We start from the raw sequence: 21,602 nt of genomic DNA on the forward strand, positions 1-21,602 counted from the left end.
TAACTTCTTCAAAATGTCCCTTTGTCTTAGCCAGGCTTAGTGGTCATGTATTCAGTCATTTTGTATTGGACTGAATATATGAATTTGAAATCAAAGAAAGTATCGAACAATAAATGTGTTTACACGTAGAACGTGGTGCGTGTATGAATAAAGAGCATGGGTGAAGAAGGCATTGTGGTGCTCATTTGAATTTCGGCTTCAGACCAATGCCTACTTCATACTTAAAACATATTTTTCTGTGTGTGGGTGTCATAGAAACCATCTCTCCCCCAACACCATTAGACTACAGCTCTAACTGACAGTCACACTCAATTCACTTGGTGTTTCTATGATGTTGACCTTGGATTATTGTTACCTTCTTCCCGCTCTCTACTACCTTCCCTTCTTACTGATCTCTCTCTCTCTCTCTCTCTCTCTCTCTCTCTCTCTCTCTCTCTCTCTCTCTCTCTCTCTCTCTCTCTCTCTCTCTCTCTCTCTCTCTCTCTCTCTCTCTCTCTCTCTCTCTCTCTCTCTCTCTCTCTCTCTCTCTCTCTCTCTCTCTCTCTCTCTCTCTCTCTCTCTCTCTCTCTCTCTCTCTCTCTCTCTCTCTCTCTCTCTCTCTCTCTCTCTCTCTCTCTCTCTCTCTCTCTCTCTCTCTCTCTCTCCTTCTTCCCCTCTTAACCCTCCCTTTCTCACTATCACCTCACCTTCTCCTCTCGTCTTATCTCTCTCCCCCGTGTTGCACCCTCCCCCCCCCCCCTCCTCTCTCTCCCTCCCCATTCTTTCCATTCAGCAGCAGCTGGAGAGGAAGGACAGTCAGAGCAGCTCCCAGCACAGTGTGTGCAGCCATCGCAGCACCCACACAGACTCCCCCAGCCACCCCCCCTCCAACATGCCCAGTGAGGCCATGGCCCCCCCTCCGGCCGCACCCACTCAGCCGCTGCCTGGCTTGCCTCCGTTGCCCACCCAGGACCCTGGAGATGGCACCATAACCCTCCAGAAGAAGCCAGACCCCTTCAAGATCTGGGCCCAGTCCAGGAGCATGTATGAGAGCAGACGTGAGTAGACTCAAAATCAAATACTTCATTGTGGTTGTTGATGACAACTGATAAAGGTAGGTTCAACAATGCTGCCAAAGAAATATTAGATATAATATACGTTTTTAGATACAGGTACAAACGTTGAGACATTAGTCAATGAGCCATGTATTTGATCATCCTGTCTGTTGTTTGGTGGGAAGAGAGAAACTTTTCAAATTTTTCTGTTTGGAATATACTAGAGAGCGTATCCATTTCTTGAAAGTGTGTGGGTGTTCCATTGAATCCTGGAGGAGAAGCATTGTTGAGTGCTTTGTAGGAACAGCTCAGTGTGTTTGTTTGTGTGTGTGGTATGACTCAAACCTGACTCTATGACAAAAGGTGTCTCAGAGAGCTTAGTCTCCTTGAAAAACAGACATGTTTCCTGCTCTGTGGTACTATCGACATATCCTGCAATATGAAGCACCTGCATTTCCAAACACTGTGTAGGTGTGTGTATACTGCCTTGCCACCGGAAGAAGGGGTTAAAAATGAAGGATCACATACATCCTACCTTGCTGACGGCTCAGAATTGAAGTATGGTATATCCAACGTTGACCCAAGCGTACGTCATGAGCTATTTCTGTGTTGCTTGTGCAGGAGTACAGGAACACAACAGGAGGTTGACTGTGGTTAGTGGATAAGCAGAACCATTTGCTAAAAATAATGTTCATGTTTCGGTCAATAGATGTTCTCATCAGCAGAAAACAAGTCTATTGACCCAAACGTTCATTTGATAGTGTGCCACATACAATAGTTTTTTTTCTCTAAGCATCGGGTAGCGATAGAATGTACACCCATTCTGAATTCTAAAAGCAGAACGTCTCTTCTTAAGGCCCCCATATCCTTTAATCACAGCTCAGGTCTTCTATTATTCATGTGATGGAGGGAACCACCCCACTTATTTACTATACTCACTACAAGAGTCTCTTGAGAGCAATGGTTTGTTCTCCAAACAATGGGTCATTCATTCCCATCTCGGGGCAATACAATGACTCCACGAGAAAAAACAGTTATTCTACATTAAAGAGTAATTTACATTGCAACATATACGTTAAGGCTGACTGGGGGACAAGCAAACAGAACTTACTTTAATAGGAATGTAATGTTGCTTTTCTTCATAAGCGGCAGGCCGTTGCCTGTCTGATGTCAACAACGATGTGTTTACATGTATGGTGAAGAATATGCACATTACGTGCAGCTTGTGTGTTTGTGCGTGCGTGTGTGCGTGCGTGTGTGTTAATGGTAGCCTTTTGGGCTGAAGAGTATGCATCCAGGGTTGGGTAGGTCACTTTCTAAATGTAATCCGTCACAGTTACCAGTTACCTGTCCAACATTGTAATCAGTAACGTAACATTTTGGTTACCCAAACTCAGTAACATAATCTGAATACTTTTGAATTACTTTCCCCTTTTTTAAGAGGCATTAGAAGAAGATCAAGAGGATCCATGAAATACATTTGGCGTGTCATCACAGTGGTCTCTGGCTTATGGTCAGACTCGCTCAGGTGGAACAATCTTAAAACTTGTACCTTTTTTCAATGCTGAATTGAATGTCATTGAGAAACTGGAAAGGTGTCAATGTATTTTTTTCCCACAAACATCCTTTTTCAAAATTACAAAAGTCATCTAAGACGTAAACTGGTTTTCCCAAAAGTATCTGTAATCTGATTTTAAAAAACAACACAAAATTCTGATAACGTAACTCATTACATTACAGTTCCCCCCCCAAATCAGATTACATGATTACACTGACTATACTGATGAATGTAATCTGTTACTCCCCAACCATAGATGAATGTAAATGACTAGTGCTAGATGCCAGCCAGCCTCAGCCTGGTCGTATGTGTGTGTTAGCAGGCGCCTGCGGTGTTGCAGTTCTGGTTAATCAGTGTGTAAAGTAGAGCCAGTAGAATCTAGGTCTGCTGCTGCTGATTAAATATTAACTGGGCCCGGTGAGGGCTGCTTTAAGCTCAGCCTGATTGGTATATATCTGTTTGATAACCCCTCAAGGAGCCGCAGCCCTCTGCTGTGGAGCTGATCCTACTGTTTGAGTGGGCTGGATTATTAGAACGGGTCGGAGAGTGGGAGGATGAGGGGAACACGCAGATGCATCTCTCTTTTTCATGTAGTAGATTGTGGACAGATATCAGCATTATGGTGATCTGTGGTGTTTGTGGTGCCAGGAGATGGCTAGGACAGAGACAGAGATAGAGATGAGACCATGCTTGGGACCCTCCTGCAGAGAACATTTTGTGTGTGTGTGTGTAAGTGAGAGCTCTGATCGCTGTGCTAGGGACAGGGATCAGTGGAGGGCTAATGACTTATCCAACACAGACACAGACCCAGAGCTGAGGGCTAATGGAGACTGTGTGGCAGACAGAAGGCGGATCAGGAGAAATGGCCCGTGCCCTGTGTTCAGACTTGCCCTGTGGGTGAACAGACTGACACCAAATCGCCTGTGTCCTCACTAGGGCTGTGGAAGTCATGACATTTTATCAGCCAGTTATTGTCATGCAAAAGCCTGCTGGTCTCACGGTAATTGACCGTTAATTAACATAAACACATTTTGCATTTCCAGGCCTTGTAACGGCAGCCTTCCTCCTCTTCGTCTGAAGAGGAGGTGTAGCAGGGATCGGACCAATACGCAGCGTAGTTAGTGTCCATGTTTTAATAATAAACAACTGAACATGAACACAATACAAAATAACAAACGTGGCAAAACCGAAACAGTCCTATCTGGTGCAGAGAACACAAAGACAGAAGACAACCACCCACAAACCCCAACACAAAACAAGCTACCTAAATATGGTTCCCAATCAGAGACAATGACTAACACCTGCCTCTGATTGAGAACCATATCAGGCCATACATAGAAACAGACAAACTAGACACACAACATAGAATGCCCACCCAGCTCACGTCTTGACCAATACTAAAACAAGGAAACACAAAATAACTATGGTCAGAACGTGACAGGCCTCCACACATACAAGCAGTTGATGAGCCCCTTTGGAGCACCTACATTCAAAATAAATCAATGTAATACACACCATAACAATACATCCATTATTTATTTTAGGCAATTCTAAAGAAACATGAGATTAAGAAAATGTATTTCAGAAGAACAGAATATGAGTTGGACTACTATATGTTATCTGGCTATGCACTATGCCATTGGCCTTTCCATTATGGCTGACAAGCTATGCTTATTAAGTCCCGTGCCATTATTTTATTATATATGATTTTATACTAAGAAGAATATAATTGAAGCTAGCTGAATAAAATATAAATAAAATTCCCATTACGGAGCAAGTGCGCACATGAAATGGCTATGTTGAGTGTAAAAGTGTCACGATCGTCGTATGAGTGAGACCAAGGCGCAGCGTGGTATACGTACATTCTCTTTTAATGAATGAACACTTAACAAAAACAACAAAATCAACGGACGAAACGTGAAGCTATACAAGTAGTGCAGACAGGAAACTAAACATAGACAAGATCCCACAAACACAAAAGTGAAATGGCTGCCTAAATATGATCCCCAATCAGAGACAACGATAAACAGCTGCCTCTGATTGGGAACCATATCAGGCCACCATAGACATACAAATGCACCTAGATAACCCACCCAAGGCACCATCACGCCCCAACCAACACAGAGAAAAACAGCTTACTATGGTCAGGGCGTGACAGTACCCCCCCCAAAGGTGCGGACTCCTACCGCAAAACCTGACTCAATAGGGGAGGGTCCGGGTGGGCATCTAGGATGGATGACGCAGGGCGTCGGGGGCGGCTCCGGTGCGGTGCGCATCGCCGGAAACTCCGGACCGTGGGTCATCGCCGGAGGCACCGGACCGTGGATCGTCGCCGGAGGAACCGGACCATAGATCGTCGCATGAGGCTCTGGACTGAGAACCCCTGCTCAAGGCTCCGGACCGCCGACCGTCGCTGGAGGCTCCGGACCGTAGACCGTCGCTGGAGGTTCCGGACCGTGGATCGTCTCAGGAGGTTGTGGACCGTCGTTGGAGGTTCCGGACCATGGACCGTCGTTGGAGGTTCCGAACCGTGGACCGTCGCCGGAGGAACCGGACCGTAGATCGTCGCAGGGGGCTCAGGACTGAGAACCCCTACTGAAGGCTCTAGACCGCTGACCGTCGCTGGAGCCTCCGGACCGTCGCTGGAGCCTCCGGACCGTCGCTGGAGCCTCCGGACCGTCGCTGGAGCCTCCGGACCGTCGCTGGAGGCTCCGGACCTCGCTGGAGGCTCCGGACCGTCTCAGGAGGCTCCGGACCTTGGACCGTCTCAGGAGGCACCGGACCGCGGACCGTCTCAGGAGGCACCGGACCGTGGACCGTCTCAGGAGGTTGTGGACCGTCGTTGGAGGTTCCGGACCATGGACCGTCGTTGGAGGTTCCGAACCGTGGACCGTCGCCGGAGGAACCGGACCATAGATCGTCGCAGGGGGCTCAGGACTGAGAACCCCTACTGAAGGCTCTGGACCGCTGACCGTCGCTGGAGCCTCCGGACCGTCGCTGGAGCCTCCGGACCGTCGCTGGAGCCTCCGGACCGTCGCTGGAGCCTCCGGACCGTCGCTGGAGCCTCCGGACCGTCGCTGGAGGCTCCGGACCGTCTCAGGAGGCTCCGGACCGCGGACCGTCTCAGGAGGCACCGGTCCGGTGCCTCCTGAGACGGTCCGCGGTCCGGGACCTCCTGAGACGGTCCGGAGCCTCCAGCAACGGTCGGCGGTCCAGAGCCTTCAGTAGGGGTTCTCAGTCCAGAGCCCCCTGTGACCATCTACGGTCCGGTTCCTCCGGCAACGATCCACGGTCCGGAGCCTCCGGCTTCGGTAGATTGGTCGTAGATCGTAGGCCGGGTTGTCCAGCATGGGTCTCTGGTCCTCTGAAGACTGTCTAGTGGTGAACTGGAGCATGGTAGAATGGATACTCTGTCCATCCTCTCCTAGCCCACGTTTACAACTGCGGTTGCTAACGCAACGGCTAGGAGGTATCACTTCTTTAGTGAATAAGAGTTCAAAGTTCATACCAAGTTGCCATACTTTTAAGCTCATGCTATATTCTGGCTGGTATAGTCAAAATTTATCCTTCGGCGTGTAGGTCGTCACCTCCACATTGAAATTCGATGCTAATTTCGTTAGGTTCTTGTCGTTCAACCAGAGCTCACGCTGAGGTTGGCTTCGTTCTGTAGGTGATCTTTGTCCTTTCAACGCGGGGACCGCAAATCCTCACGTCCTTGGAACAGCTTATTATCTGAGCCCTTTTAACATAGGACTGTCGCCCTAACGTCCTCGGAACAGAAAGTTACATTTTCGTCAAGGGCTTTATATAGGAGGGGAGAGAAGGGCGTCTTTCATAGTTTATAACCAATGTCTGTTCACATGGGCAGGGCCACTGAGTTGAGCATAGGTCACTCATGAAAACCCAATTCTCTCATTTGGAAGCTAAAATTACATTTCACCTTTTCACAAATAGTTTCATATTTAAACATTTAAATTGCACAACAATTCCATTTGAATCTGATAACTAGAATGTGTAGACCTTCCAAGATACAGTTTATGTCATCCATCAGTAATAAAGTCTCAGACGCCAACTGATCTGGCATCATATTTATTTAGTACCAACGCATATTTTCAGCTGGTTGGATTACCGAAATATGGTTCCGTTCCCATCTTTTGATGTCACCAGACTCTCTCTCAATATTAACCATGGGATTTTCAATGGTCACATCGGTAGAGTAGAGAGAGGAAAAAGGGGAAATATATTGATGGGGGTCATAAACCTCCCCCACTCAGGCCAACGTCATGACAACCTACTCATTCAAGGGTTGTTCTTTATTTTATTTTTCTTTATTCATTGTAGAATAATAGTGAAGACATCAAAAGTATGAAATAGCACATATGGAATCATGTAGTATCCCAAAAAGTGTGCAAAGCTGTCATCAAGGCAAGGGTGGCTATTTGAAGAATCTCAAATATAAAATCTATTTTGATTTGTTTAACACTGTTTTGGTTACTACATGATTCCATATGTGCTATTTCATAGTTTTGATGTCTTCACTATTATTCAACAATGTAGAAAATAGTAAAAAATAAAGAAAACCCTTGAATGAGTAGGTGTTCTAAAACTTTGGACCGGTAGTGTATATACAGTGCACATTCGGAAAGTATTCAAACCCCTTGACTTTTTCCACATTGTGTTACGTTACAGCCTTATTCTAAAATGGATTGAAAAGTTTATTTCCCTCATCAATCTGCACACAATACCCCATAATGACAAAGGAAGGACATGTTTTAGATTTTTTTTTCAAATGTTAAAAAAATTAAAAATATATATTTCACATTTACATAAGTATTCAGACCCTTTACTCAGTACTTTGTTGAAGCATCTTCGGCAGCGATTACAGCCTCGAGTCTTCTTGGGTATGACACTACAAGCTTGTCACCTGTATTTGGGGAGTTTCTCCCATTCTTCTCTGCAGATCCTCTCAAGCTCTGTCAGGTTGGATAGGGAGCGTCGCTGCACAGCTAATTTCAGGTCTCTCCAGAGGTGTTCAATCAGGTTCAAGTCCGAGCTCTGGCTGGGCCACTCAAGGACATTCAGAGACTTGTCCCCAAGCCACTCCTGCGTTGTCTTGGCTGTGTGCTTAGGGTTGTTGTCCTGTTGGAAGGTGAACCTTCACCCCAGTCTGAGGTCCTGAGCACTCTGGAGCAGGTTTTCATCAAGGATATCTCTGTACTTTGCTCCGTTCATCTTTCCCTTGATCCTGACTGGTCTCCCAGTCCCTGCCGCTGAAAAACATCTCCACAGTATGATGCTGCCACCACCATGCTTCACCGTAGGGATGGTGACATGTTTCCTCCAGACGTGACATTTGGCCTTCAGGCCAAAGAGTTCAATCTTTCTTTCATCAGATCAGAGAATCTTGTTTCTCGTAGTCTGAGAGTCCTTTAGGTGCCTTTAGGCAAACTCCAAGTGGGCTGTCATGTGCCTTTTACTGAGGAGTGGCTTCCGTCTGGCCTCTCTACCATAAAGGTCTGATTGGTGGAGTGTTGCAGAGATGGTTGTCCTTCTGGAATGTTCTCCCAACTCCACAGAGGAACTCTGGAGCTCTGTCAGAGTGAACATCGGGTTCTTGGTCACCTCCCTGACCAAGGCCCTTCTCCCCGATTGCTCAATTTGCCGGGGCGGCCAGCTCCAGTTAGTCTTGGTGGTTCCAAACTTCTTCCATTTAAGGATGATGGAGGCCACTGTGTTCTTGTGAAACTTCAATGCTGCAGAAATGTTTTGGTACCCTTCCCAAGATCTGTGCCTCGACACAATCCTGTCTACGAGTTCTACAGATAATTCCTTCAACCTCAGGGCTTGGTTTTTGCTCTGACATGCACTGTCAACTATGGGAACCTATATAGACAGGTGTGTGCCTTTCCAAATCATGTCCAATCAATTGAATTTAGCACAGGTGGACTCCAATCAAGTTGTGGAAACATGTCAATGATGATCAACGGAAACAGGATGCACCTGACCTCAGTTTCGAGTCTCATAGCAAAGGGTTTGAATACGAAGGTATTTCAGTTTTTTTTATACATTTGCAAAAATGTCTAAAAACCTGTTTTCACTTTGTCCTTGTTGTGTGTAGATTGATGAGGATTTTTTATGTATTTAATACATTTTAGAATAAGGCTGTAAAGTATCAAAATGTGGAAAGAGTGAAGCGATCTGAATACTTTCTGAATGCACTCTACGCTGCATGGTGCGACTATAGATTATTGATGATTTGAGAAAGTCACAAAAAAAGCTTGTGCTCTGTTCCTTGCCTCTGGCTGCACAGCTGTTCTTTCGTCAAGTGATCATATTTTCACCCATCAGACTATTCTCAATTTAATCTAGTCTTGACTAACATGTCAAATTAGTTTCTATTTCTGTCACGCCCTGGCCTTAGTTATCTTTTGTTTTTCTTTATTATTTTAGTTAGGTCAGGGTGACACATGGGGGATGTTTGTGTGTTTTTGTCTCGTCTAGGGTGTTTGTATTGTCTAGGGGGTGTTTGTAGAGTTCATGGGGTTGTGTTCAGTGTAGGTGTTTATGTAAGTCTATGGTTGCCTAGATTGGTTCTCAATTAGAGACAGCTGTCTATCGTTGTCTCTGATTGGGAGCCATATTTAGGCAGCCATAGTCATTAGGTAGGTTGTGGGTAATTGTCTATGTGTAAGTTGCCAGTGTCTGCACTTATTTGTTTTGTATAGCTTCACGTTTGTTAGTTTGTAAAAGTGTTTGTTTCGTCTTCATTAAAAAGGAAGATGTATTTATATCACGCTGCGCCTTGGTCCTCTCTTTCACCCGAAGACGATCGTGACAATTTCGAATTGAACATTTATCAAATGTGCAGGGTCAGGGGAAAAAAGACATGCCATCTGTATGCACTGGAATAGCGAATGGAGGCGGCGTGCTTTGTGTGCTTAATATGAGTAGTTGAGAAATAAATACAACACTTATTTCAGTCCATGCATCAACCACTGTTTGAGGAGCATGCTCTCGCTGCCCGACAGGTGATATTCTGCCCAAACTCTGTATACCATTGGCTCTCCAACCTTGTTCCTGCAGCTACCCAGTGCTTAATTTGGGAAACCAAGTGAAATATGTTCGGGAACACCGCAACAAAACATATTTCAACTAAACTGTTGACAGCCCGTCTGCGTGCTCGAGAAAGGAACAAAGGAGAGAGAGGACGAGATGGAAATGGATGGTGGTGTCGTGTCTTTGGCTATGCCGGATTAAGTGATATGACATGCTATTCTATAAAATAATTTCTCTGTAATTAATATTACCTGATTTCAGCTAATCAGGTAGTTAATTAACTAGAAAATCGGGGCACCACGAAATAATTTTTATAGAGCTGTTATCTTCCCGAATAAACTCTTAAAGACCTGGTAATCTTCTACATCAATAGCAGTCAATATTTAATCGTCACCTTGTTTAGTCTCATCTGAAAGTTGTAAATTCTTGGTCATCTTCACGAACCCTGGCTAACAAGTTGAATCAGCAATACAAAATTGGGTTTAATTATTTATTTACTATATACCTAACTAATCACACAGAATTACATATACACAGAATTAATCATACCTTGATTACAAATGATGTCATAATGGAAAACGTCCCTAGCGGACGGAAAAGATATGATGGCTGGCTACACAAAGAGACTGGGTTGGGTTTGAATGAAAGAGCGGGAAGACTGAGGAACAAAGGGAGAAGCTATGTCTCTATCGGGCCGTAGGCAGCTATGCTATCGTAAATACAGTATCTTATGCATTCTAAATAACCGCCCATTTGAAAAAAGAAAATGCAATAAATATTTACTCTGAGCTGCGCTTCGGTAGGTTGGTCGTAGATACTGGCCATGTTGCCCAACAGAGATCTTCCTTGTCCTCTGAAGAATGTCTTTGGTGGTAAACTGGATACTTGGTAGTATCGTGTTTGTTAGAACAGCTCCTTTGTCCGTCCTTTCCTAGCCCACGTTTACAGCTGCTGTTGCTAACTCAACGGCTAGGATGTCTCACTTCTTTAGTGAATAAGAGTTCAAAGTTCATACCAATTGCAACCAAAGCTCATGCTGAGGTTGGCTTAGTTCTGTAGTTGACATGTTAGTCATTTTACCATATGGACCGTCGTCCAATCGTCCTCGGAACAGAAAGGTACATTTTCGTCAAGGGCTTTATATAGGTAAGGAGAGAAGGGAGTGTTTCATAGTTTATAACCAATGTCTCTTCACATGGGCGGGGCCACTGAGTGAGCAGAGCTTTAACCTTATGAAAACCCAATTCTCTCATTTGGAAGCTAAAATTACATTTAATCTTTTCACAAATAGTTTCATATTTAAACATTTAAATTGCACAACAATTCCATGTGAATAATGTGTAGACTTTCCAAGATACAGTTTATGTCATCCTATCATTTGTAAGAATGTCTCAGACGCCAACTGATCTGGCATCATTTTCATTAAGTACCAACGCATATTTTCAACTGGTTGGATTACCAAAATATGGTTCCTTTCCCCCCACCTTTTGATGTTCCCAGACTCTATATGTTTATCAAAGGCTTTTCAAGAGTCCTTCTGTAGAGTCAAGAGAGAGGAAAGGGAGAAGGGTATTTATGGGGGTCATAAACTTCCCCCACTCAGGCCAACGTCATGACAGTGGTGAGATATTCTGTATAGCTAAAGGTAATGTGTCAGCCAATTAATTATGAAAATATAAAATTACCTATTACTAGGCTATTCTAAATCAAATACAAATTCTGTAATTGTAGGCTAGCTGTAAGCCACCCTGCACAATCAATGAAACAACAGCATCGCCTAGGGCTATACATTCTCTCCCACTCATGGATAGAGATTTTGGAACATAGCATAAGGTAACCAGTCCATCCAGTATGCATATTAATACAGTCTAGACTCAAAGGCTAAAATCAGTTTTGTTTTATGTTTTTCTGCCATGCATAATGTGCAGTAGGACATGTATTGTTGTCATGGCAAAATCATAATTTTAATTCAGTTTTATTGGCTTGGGCTCATAAGCCTATGCATAAGCTCTAATATGTGTATGGGTGATTTGAATGAATCGTCACCTTAGAAAGCGCTGTCCATTTCGTTGTGTTAGGCTTTGAAACAACGTCCACAAGGACCATGTTTTCCACTCAGTTTCAACCTGCTGTTGAACTTCTTTCTTCACATTGATCATCACAGTGAGGTGAGTTTTAAAAGTATGATAGACCTACTGTTTTGATGATAAGTGTTTGATGTGATTTTTGATTGCATTTGCATTGTTGTCAGAGTGGTTAGAGGGACAATAGAGCCCTGAGTACCAGGCCATTAGGACCTGATGGTAGTTCACAAGTTGGCTACTACCAAAGCATGTCCAGGGTTCATAAAGGAGATTACCATGACTCAACGGTCACATGGAATTTTACTGCGGTAGTGACTCATGACTGCTGGTGTGGCTATAATATGGTCACGGCAACAGCTGTAGTCCTCACACAGCCTGCCACAGCCGCAGAGGGCTTACAAGCGCGTGTGTGTGTGGCGTGTGTTTGTGTGTTCCAAAGAGAGAGACGGGGAAAGAGAAAAAGAGTCAGAGAGAGTATAAGTGTTCATTTAAACAGGTCACATTCACATAGAAAGCAAGTGCATCCGGGCATTTATTCTTCCTGTCCTGTGGGATCCAACCTTACACCTGAGAGAAGGAACCTAATATGCCCGGTGATGCCGAGGAGAGCAGAGAGGAGGGCGTGTTCATACCAGATTGTTTAACAACAAGATCGTACCTAACTGAATGTGTATTGATTAATGCAACAGTCATGCCGCAGAGTTACATTTCTGGGTGTCAGGTCTGCTCCCTGTTTCACCTCCACTGAGTTCTTGTTGTTGTGTGTTTCAGAGCCAGATTGCCAGGAGCAGGAGATTTTCCTGTGGCGGAAGGATACAGGATTTGGGTTCCGCATCCTTGGAGGAAATGAGCCCGGGGAGCCGGTGAGTATCTCTCCACCATTCCTCCACCATGTCCCTTCTCTGTCACTGTTTAATTTAGATGTGCCAAGGAAAAGCAAAGGGATTCTAAGGGGACATATCCATATTGAATCACTCCCCTTGCGACACACCGTTCACTTATACACGACTGATGATTAAACATTCCCCACGCCTGGTAATTACATCACGTGTTAAACACTAAACAGAGTTCTGAATGCGTGTTAACGAATGCGTGTTAAAAGGGCAGCCATAGTACTGAACCCTCAATGGTCAATTACAGCTTCATCACGGTATGTTTCCTGTCAGAGTCCCTGCCTTAGGGCTTTCTTTGTTATTAAGCTTCAAACACACACACACACGTTCACAACACTCATTCTCTGTCAGATCACACTCACACTGTGACGCTCAACCAAATGCCAAGAGCTGGCAGCCTCTTCGTCTTCTTTCTCTCTTCCATCGGCATCACTTGTTCTTCCCCCAGTCTCTACCTTTAACACGGAGCAGTAGAAATGTACAGTCTGCTGTCTGTCTGACTGTGAGAGATGACTTGTGCTGTCTGATAGATGGGGTAGGTCTGCATGCTGGTCTCAGGAGGTTCATTTAGACGGCTTATTAGTGGAAGCAAGGGTCTTACCCAGAAGCCTTTGGTTCTGTGCCATGTGTTTCAAAGGGGGCATGAAGAGAGAAAAAGAAAAGTAGAGAAAGGCAGCGAAAGAGAGAGAATGAAGAGAAAGAGCGAGAGATGAGTGAGAAATAGAGACGCTGTAGGCAGCAAGCCTACCACAGAGGAATTAGCAGTTGTTATTTGTGCCAAGGATGCTCCGCGGTACACCCTGTACTAAATGTCCTACAGACACGCACACACATTCCCCTCCGCCACACAGTAAGACCAGCCCTATCCATTCTACAGCCTCAAAAGACTACAATGCGCTCTGGCTTAGCTTCAGTTACTACTAACATGGAACCTGTCATGGAACATAAAAAAGGGTTTTATTTAACTGTGCTGTACTGAACTTGAACTACAAGTGAATTACAGGGCTAATGTATTTGTAATACGTTTTGTAGATCTACATTGGGCACATAGTGAAGTACGGTGCAGCAGATGAGGACGGACGCCTGCGTTCGGGGGACGAGCTCATCTGTGTGGACGGCACGGCGGTGGTGGGGAAGTCTCACCAGCTGGTGGTGCAGCTGATGCAGCAGGCCGCCAAGCAGGGCCACGTCAACCTCACCGTCCGACGCAAGAGCTCTGGATACGGAGGTGAGGACAGGTCACAGAGACTACACAGGCATATGCACACTCACCCACACACTCAACAACAGCGGCTGCCTACACTACCCACACAAGCCTGGGTTCTGCCTACACTACCCACACAAGCCTGGGTAGTGGCTCATTTAACTATTACTAGCCCATGCCAAATGTTTGAATGTTGTTTGTATGTTTGCTGAACACCTTTTTTGTATTGCCTGTCCTCCTTCATCCCCCCTCCTTCCCCCATCTCTTCCTCAGTTTCGAAAGGGGAGGGTGACGTGCCCCCGTCCCCTGCCTCGTCCCACCACAGCAGCACCCAGGCCCCCTCCCTGACGGAGGGCAAGCGGACCCCCCAGGGCAGCCAGAACTCCCTCAACACGGTCAGCTCCGGCAGTGGCTCCACCAGTGGCATCGGCAGTGGGGGAGGAGGTGGCTCTGGCAGTGCTGTGGTCACTGCAGCCCTGCAGCCCTATGACGTGGAGATCCAACGTGGAGAGAATGAGGGCTTCGGATTCGTCATTGTGTCATCTGTCTCTAGGCCTGATGCTGGAACTACGTTCGGTGAGTGGGGTAGGCAATACTACGCTGGTCTGGGTTATGGTTAGCTGGGCTTTGCTACTACCAGAGTGGGCTATGATGGGTTAAGTTGCAATTGTCTGTTTTCAGGTTGGTCTGAGAACCAGTTTTCATTTGCTATGGGTTGAACTGGGTTAAACTGGGGAATAATCTGGTAAAATATCCGGTAATCTGAGCAAAACCTGATTCTTCTGCTTGACTTTACGGTGGTTATTAATCTACAGTATTAACAATCTTTTCTGAAAACCAACCCTTTCAGGGTTAACTTACGCATGACAAGCATGTATTATTAAACAGCCTCTTGAAAAGATCCGAGGTGATTGAGTCGTAGCTACGCCGAATAACTACAGAACACTCCCCCTGATGTTATCCAGACAGTCCATTTCCTTGTGTTATCAAAAGTCCCCCTCAAAGTTTACAAAGTGAGACAGGGAAATAGTGATGCCCCAGTGCGTGACACAACCTGAGTCTGCCAAGCAGCACACTAGTAAACACACAACCCTAACAGTGCATCAACACCGCCCGTCACTCAGCAACACGATTGATGTCATTTCTTGGGGGTGGAATTACAATATTTTTGACAGTCACTCCTCATTGTATCCTCATTCCCACCTTCTTTATGAATAGCAGGGGAGTAATTTCAGATGGGAGTGGACTTAATGGCACAGCTCGAGGTCACAAACTCCATAACCATGAGCTTAGGGAAACAGAAATCTCTTTATGTGCCCAGGTGCATTCACCGCCGGGGATAACTGGCTGGCTGATGCTTTATCAAAAACACTATCAACACCGATTCAGAGGCAGACTTAATACATGGCCGGTTCTGGCTGATTCACTCAGCATGTCATTTAAGTTCCACTCAGCACATTCTATAGCTGTCCGTACTGTTTATGTATGAAGGCAAAATTGTGAAATTGTCGCCATTTAAGGTCACTCAGCCGTCAAAGAGGGATGTTAAGCCAATGTGAGTAAGACCTTTAAACAGGTTAACATTCACAAGGCCGCAGGGCCAGACGGATTACCAGGACGTGTACTCAGAGCATGCGTTGACCATCTGGCAAGTGTCTTCACTGACATTTTCAACCTCTCCCTGACCCAGTCTAATACCACGTTTCAAGCAGACTACCATAGTCCCTGTGCCCAAGAACGCCAAGGTAACCTGCCTAAATGACTTTGGGTTCGTAGCAGTCACATGTGTAGTCATGAAATGCTTTGAAAGGCTGGTCATGGCTCACATCCCAGAAATCCTGGACCCACTCCAATTTGCATACTGCCCCAACAGATCCACAGATGACGCAATCTATATTGCACTCCACACTGCCCTTTCCCACCTGGACAAGAGGAACACCTTTATGAGAATGCTGTTCATTGACTACAGCTCAGCATTCAACAGCATAGTGCTCTCCAAACTCATCATTTAGCTAAGTACCCTGGGACTAAACACCTCCCTCTGGCTCCGGGACTTCCTGACGGGCTGCCCCCAGGTGGTGAGGGTAGGCACATCCGCCGCGCTGACCAACAACACTGGGGGCTGTCAGGGGTGTGTGCTTAGTCCCCTCCTGTACTCCCTGTTCACCCATGACTGCAGGGCCATGCACTGGACTCTAACCCCACACTCACACATACTACACTGACACATGCACACACACGCATATTGATGCCCCACACACACACACACACAAAAACACACACACATACAATCACATTCCTTCACATACGCTGCTGCTACTCTCTGTTTATTACCTATGCATTGTCACTTTACCCCTACTTACATGTACAGTACCAGTCAAAAATCTGGACACACCTACTCATTCAAGGGTTTTTCTTAATTTTTACTATATTATACATTGTAGAACAATAGTGAAGACCTCAACACTATGACATAGTGAGGACCGTCACAGGAAAGGAAGACCTAGAGTTACCTCTGCGGCAGAGGATAAGTTCATTACAGTTACCAGCCTCAGAAATTGCAGCCCCAAATAAATGCTTCACAGAGTTCAAGTAACAGACACATCTCAACATCAACTGTTCAAAGGAGACTGCGTTAATCAGGCCTTCATGGTCGAATTGCTGCAAAGAAACCACTACTAAATGACACCAATAAGAGGAAGAGACTTGCTTGGGCCAAGACACACGACCGATGACTGCAGGGCCATGCACTGGACTCTAACCCCACACTCACACATACTACACTGACACATGCACACACACGCATATTGATGCCCCACACACCGGTGTGTGTGAAAATCTGTCCTTTGTTGTGAAATGTTTGGTTCTAACCGCCGTGTCTTTGTGAGACGCAGAGTAGGTGAATGGTTTATCTTCGCATATGTGGTTCCCAACGTGAAGCATGGAGGAGGAGGTGTGATGGTGTGGGGGGGGGGGGCTTTGCTGGTGACCCTGTCAGTGATTTATTTAGAATTCAAGGCACACTTAACCAGCATGGCTACAACAGCATTCTGTAGCGATACGCCATCCTTTCTGGTTTGCGCTTAGTGGGACTATCATTTACATTTTCAACAGGACAATGACCCAAAACACACAGGCTGTGTAAGGGCTATTTGACCAAGAAGGAGAGTGATGTAGAAATCGCTCCTCCCACTGATTTCCCTCATTCAAATCTTTGCTGGCTTGAGTTTAAATATCCACAAAGGCATGCATTAAAGCTGGAATCCATAGCGGTGAAGCTGGTGGTTTGAGATGAGTTGGCTCGCAAAGTAAAGTAAAAGCAGCCAACAAGTGCTCAGCGTATGTGGGAACTCCTTCAAGACTGTTGGAAAAGCATTCCAGGTTAAGCTGGTTGAGAGAATGCTGAGAGTGTGCAAAGCTGTCATCTTTGAATCTCAAATATAAAATATATTTGTTTAACACTTTTTTGGTTACTACATGATTCCACTATTTGTTATTTCATAGTTTTGTGATAGTGATGTATTCACTATTATTCTACAATGTCGAAAATAATAAAAATAAAGAAAAACCTTTGAATGAGTAGATGTCCAAACCTTTGACTGGTACTGTATATATTACTTCAATTCCCTCGATTAACCTGTTACACATTGACTCGGAACCGGTACCCCTTGTATCTAGCCTCGTTATTTTTATTTTATTGTGTTACTATTTGTCCTTTAGTTTATTTACTTTTTTTAAACTCTGTGTTGTTGGTTAAGGACTCGTAAGTAAGCATTTCACGCTAAGTTCTACATCTATTTTGTTTGGCCATGTGAAAAGTACAACTTTATTTGATTTGATTTAAATATCCTCCTCTGAACAAATGTAGTATTAAGTTCCCTCTGATGAGTTTGAAGTACCAATATTGCTCCAAGGTCTCCTTACACAGCCTGCCTGATGACCAGGAAGATGTAGCATGGTGTAAAACATGCAATATGGCCTGGTTACTATCAAATTAATGTTTTGTTAGCTACTGTGCAGTGCAATGGACCCAGTTTCATTGATCCTGTGGGCTATAGTTGAAGCCCCATAGAATAGAAGGTAGAAGTAGAGGTTGTTTACGTATCATTTATACAAGCAGGAGATATCCCACTGAGACTTGATGTCTTTCTTTATGAGCGACTGTCTGCAGCTGGATCCTCAGACTCAGTGACACTTCTGTCTCAACTGTCTCTGTTTGCGTCTCAAATTATACCATATATTCTCCATGTAGTGCACTACTTCTGACCAGACCCCTATGTTCCCCATGTAGTGCACTACTTCTGACCAGACCCCTATGTTCCCCATGTAGTGCACTGCTTCTGACCAGACCAGAGCCCTATGTGGGAATCATTTGAGAGTTTCTTCCCGTCTCATTGTGGGGATGGGATGAATTAATGTGCTGATGGGGATGTTTCTCTACCAGATCTCCCCCTCCGCTAGTGGAGGTCCAACATAGAGAGAGAGATGAGAGGGAATATGGAAGGAGGGAAATAGTGCACGTCCATCCGTTTGTGATCAATCTATGGAGTCTTCTTTTGCCTGAGAGGGCCATAGATGTTTGGGTATTGTGACGAACAAAGAGCTTTGCACTGGCACTTTACCTCTCCCATACATCATACTATGCAAACCCCTTTTCTCCCTCCAGCCCATCCCACCATTGCGAGCTGCTGTGCGTGCGCTGGTGTTGTGATCAGCAGATTGGGTATTAAATCCTGGGTATTTGTCACACCCAGTAATGTCCCATATCTCATTATTTGGATAGAGTGGCAGGACACAAGGGCAGTTTTTAATCAAGAAGAAGGAAGGGGAGCTTGAAGCACAAGGTGATGTGATAAATATGGATGTGGGAGGGAGGGAGGGAGGGAGGGAGGGAGGGAAAGGGAAGGAGAGGAGAGCGAAAGCTCCCTAGAGTCTGTTCAGAGCTGCTCTGTAAACAAGATGTGCTGTATTGAACGCTGTCACTCAGCTTGTACAGCTTGCTTTGCTTTGCTTGCGTAGCACGCAGTATGCAAACAGTCCCATGCGACGCTAGCGTGTCTCTGTCTGTAGCCTCTCTGATAGAGTGTGCATTCTCTCTTGACATAAGTGAGGAGCCTGAGATTTCTGAGTATTCAAAAAAGTCCTTTATATCCCAAAAAAGTCAGTTTAGTTGGCGCGCTTGATTCAGTAATCCACCTGTTCCACTCGTTCAAAATGCATACAAAGGAATCCCAAAAGTTACCAATAAACTTTGTCCAAACAAGTCAAACAACGTTTCTAATCAATCCTCAGGTACCCTAATATGTAAATAAACGATCAAATTTAAGACGGAGAATAGCGTGTTCAATACCGGAGATAAGTAACGAAGTGCACGCCCTCATCCACACGCGCCACAACACTACAGTCAAAATGAGAGCCACCTTGAAAAACTACAAATTCTAGCTAATTTTTCAAAAAACAAGCCTGAAACCCTTTCTAAAGACTGTTGACATCTAGTGGAAGCCATAGGAACTGCAATCTGCGAGGATTTCCTTTGATTTTCCCATAGACAGGCATTTCAATGGGTGGTCACCTCAACAACAAAAACAATTCTGGATGGATTCTGCTCGGGTTTTTGCCTGCCATATCAGTTCTGTTATACTCACAGACAATTCATCAACAGTTTTAGAAACTTCAGAGTGTTTTCTATCCAACACTACCAATTATATGCATATCCCAGCTTCTGGGCCTGAGTAACAGGCAGTTTACTTTGGGCATGTCAGTCATCCGAACTTCCGAACACTGCCCCCTATCCCTAAGAAGTTTTTAACCTTTGCCTTCTTTTCTCTCTTTTTTCCTTCTCTTTCTTTTCTCATAATCAAATTACGTAATCAATAACCAAATCACACACACACACACTACACATTAACATCAAAGCTGGAAATGCATGCGTGGCCATGCCCCACAAAATAGGGCGCATCATCGAGGGGAGCCCTGCGGACCGCTGTGGGAAGCTGAAGGTGGGCGATCGCATCTTGTCCGTCAACGGCTGCTCCATTACCAACAAGTCCCACTCGGACATCGTCAACCTGATCAAGGAGGCCGGGAACACAGTCTCTCTGAGGATCATTCCTGGTGATGGTAAGACTTGGTGACTTTCTGTTTTATAATGCAGTAGGGAGGTGACTTATTCATAGTTCTAGCGGGAGTCAACGGGCATCACTGCCCTGCGCTGGCAGAAGCACTTTCTATCAACCCGGGGAGCTATCTAGCGCTATGAGAGGCCATGCTCCCTGCCCTGGCTTCAAACTGGGAGAGGGTTGGGACTGTGAATGAGTAGGGAGGGGATGCCAACTTGTAAGTCGCTCTGGATAAGAGCGTCTGCTAAATGACTTAAATGTAATGTAAATGTAAATGCCACTAGATATGTATCTCTGGTCAGTTATAACTCCCCCCCCCCCCCCCTTTAATGGTCAAGGTTAGAATTTGGGGAGGGCAAGCTGATAAGTATGTGTGTGTTGATTGTAGTACAGTGTATGATAGGCAGACTGATAATGTCATTTGGATGTGCTGCAGTCTCCCAGTTTGGTAATAGCTGCCATTTTGAAACGACGAGATTATCAACTCAATGAACTGTGTTTTCGGTGTAATCACTGCTTCCTGTCAGTGTTCATCTCCTCAGTCTGGATGGAACAAGGTGGCAGGAAATGCATGCGTAATACTGGTTATGGCAGGAACAGGCTGTGACAGGAAATTGGCTCTATCCCCATGAGTAGGAATGTGTTGAGTTGTGCCATGTCCCAGAACAACAGTACAGCCAGCCCCTAGAATGGCCTGTCATTGGCTGAGAGACTTGTGGACCAATGAGAGGTGTGTGTGTGTGTGTGTGTGTGTGTGTGTGTGTGTGTGTGTGTGTGTGTGTGTGTGTGTGTGTGTGTGTGTGTGTGTGTGTGTGTGTGTGTGTGTGTGTGCTAGGTTACTGCTCTGCCTCTAAAGGGCTCTCCAGAAAAGCTGGTAAAATGTAGCTTCATTAAGATGGGAGGAGAACCAGGAGCACACACACACGAAGGAGGAGACAATGCAAAACCAGTCATTAAACAAAGCATGGCAGTTTGTTTTAACGACCACAATGATAGCATCTATTTATAGCCTACTGTTTTCTCTAATGCTAGAACAACTCTAGATAGAACCCATGCAGCCACAACCTTCCCCAACTAGACTTTAATTTTGTGTGGAGATATTTATTGTTGAGCCGTTCAGGTTGTGTCCCCCAGACAGCTTTGTGATCATGGGGGAATGCAGGCAGTGCTGTCAGGGTAGCGAGGGAGAGAGGGATGAATGAATCAGGCCGGTGCTCTTGCTAACTTCAGGCAGAACCCCATTCCATCTATAAGTAACCAATGTCTAGGATGACTAATGTGGACTGCCGTGTTGTGGCTTGTGGTGCAGCACAATTATATTTGCAAGAAAGGAAGGACAATTACCCCTGGAATTTAAAGAAAAACAAAACGACGGAAGCAGAGAGGCTTGTTTTGATTTGATGTTCCTGTGTAGAGTGGAACTGGTGTTGTCTGTGTCTGTGAGCAAAATGGTAGATGACAACATTGTAGGCAATTAGCATCAGGTTGAACAGAGCAGCCTTGAGGTAAGACTGTGTTTTCTGGAGAGCAAAACTCTTGTATGGAAATGTGTTGTCAAAGACGGCAATCCTGACCAAGACCCAGTTACGGCTCGAAAACACATTGTTTAGCAGAAGAGCGATTTTAGAGCATCTAACAGCAGACTCATTTGTTT

The 21,602-nt window shown here is 45.3% G+C and overlaps 1 protein-coding gene across 7 annotated transcripts in view; it reads left to right on the forward strand.

The window, feature by feature from the left end:
• Window positions 1-21,602, forward strand: part of LOC139556921 (membrane-associated guanylate kinase, WW and PDZ domain-containing protein 1-like) — a 132,523-nt gene that overhangs the window by 105,039 nt on the left and 5,882 nt on the right. For 6 of the 7 annotated variants that reach the window (XM_071371070.1, XM_071371063.1, XM_071371068.1 and 3 more), the window contains exons 13-17: window positions 773-1,037; window positions 12,504-12,595; window positions 13,658-13,853; window positions 14,103-14,405; window positions 19,746-19,949. In XM_071371070.1, the coding sequence (XP_071227171.1) occupies window positions 773-1,037; window positions 12,504-12,595; window positions 13,658-13,853; window positions 14,103-14,405; window positions 19,746-19,949 (1,060 nt within the window). The remainder of the gene's footprint in view (window positions 1-772; window positions 1,038-12,503; window positions 12,596-13,657; window positions 13,854-14,102; window positions 14,406-19,745; window positions 19,950-21,602) is intronic. The other variant, XM_071371066.1, reaches the window with a different exon arrangement.

Source organism: Salvelinus alpinus, chromosome 28 (genome assembly GCF_045679555.1).
Source record: "Salvelinus alpinus chromosome 28, SLU_Salpinus.1, whole genome shotgun sequence".
Classification (NCBI taxonomy): Eukaryota; Metazoa; Chordata; class Actinopteri; order Salmoniformes; family Salmonidae; genus Salvelinus; species Salvelinus alpinus.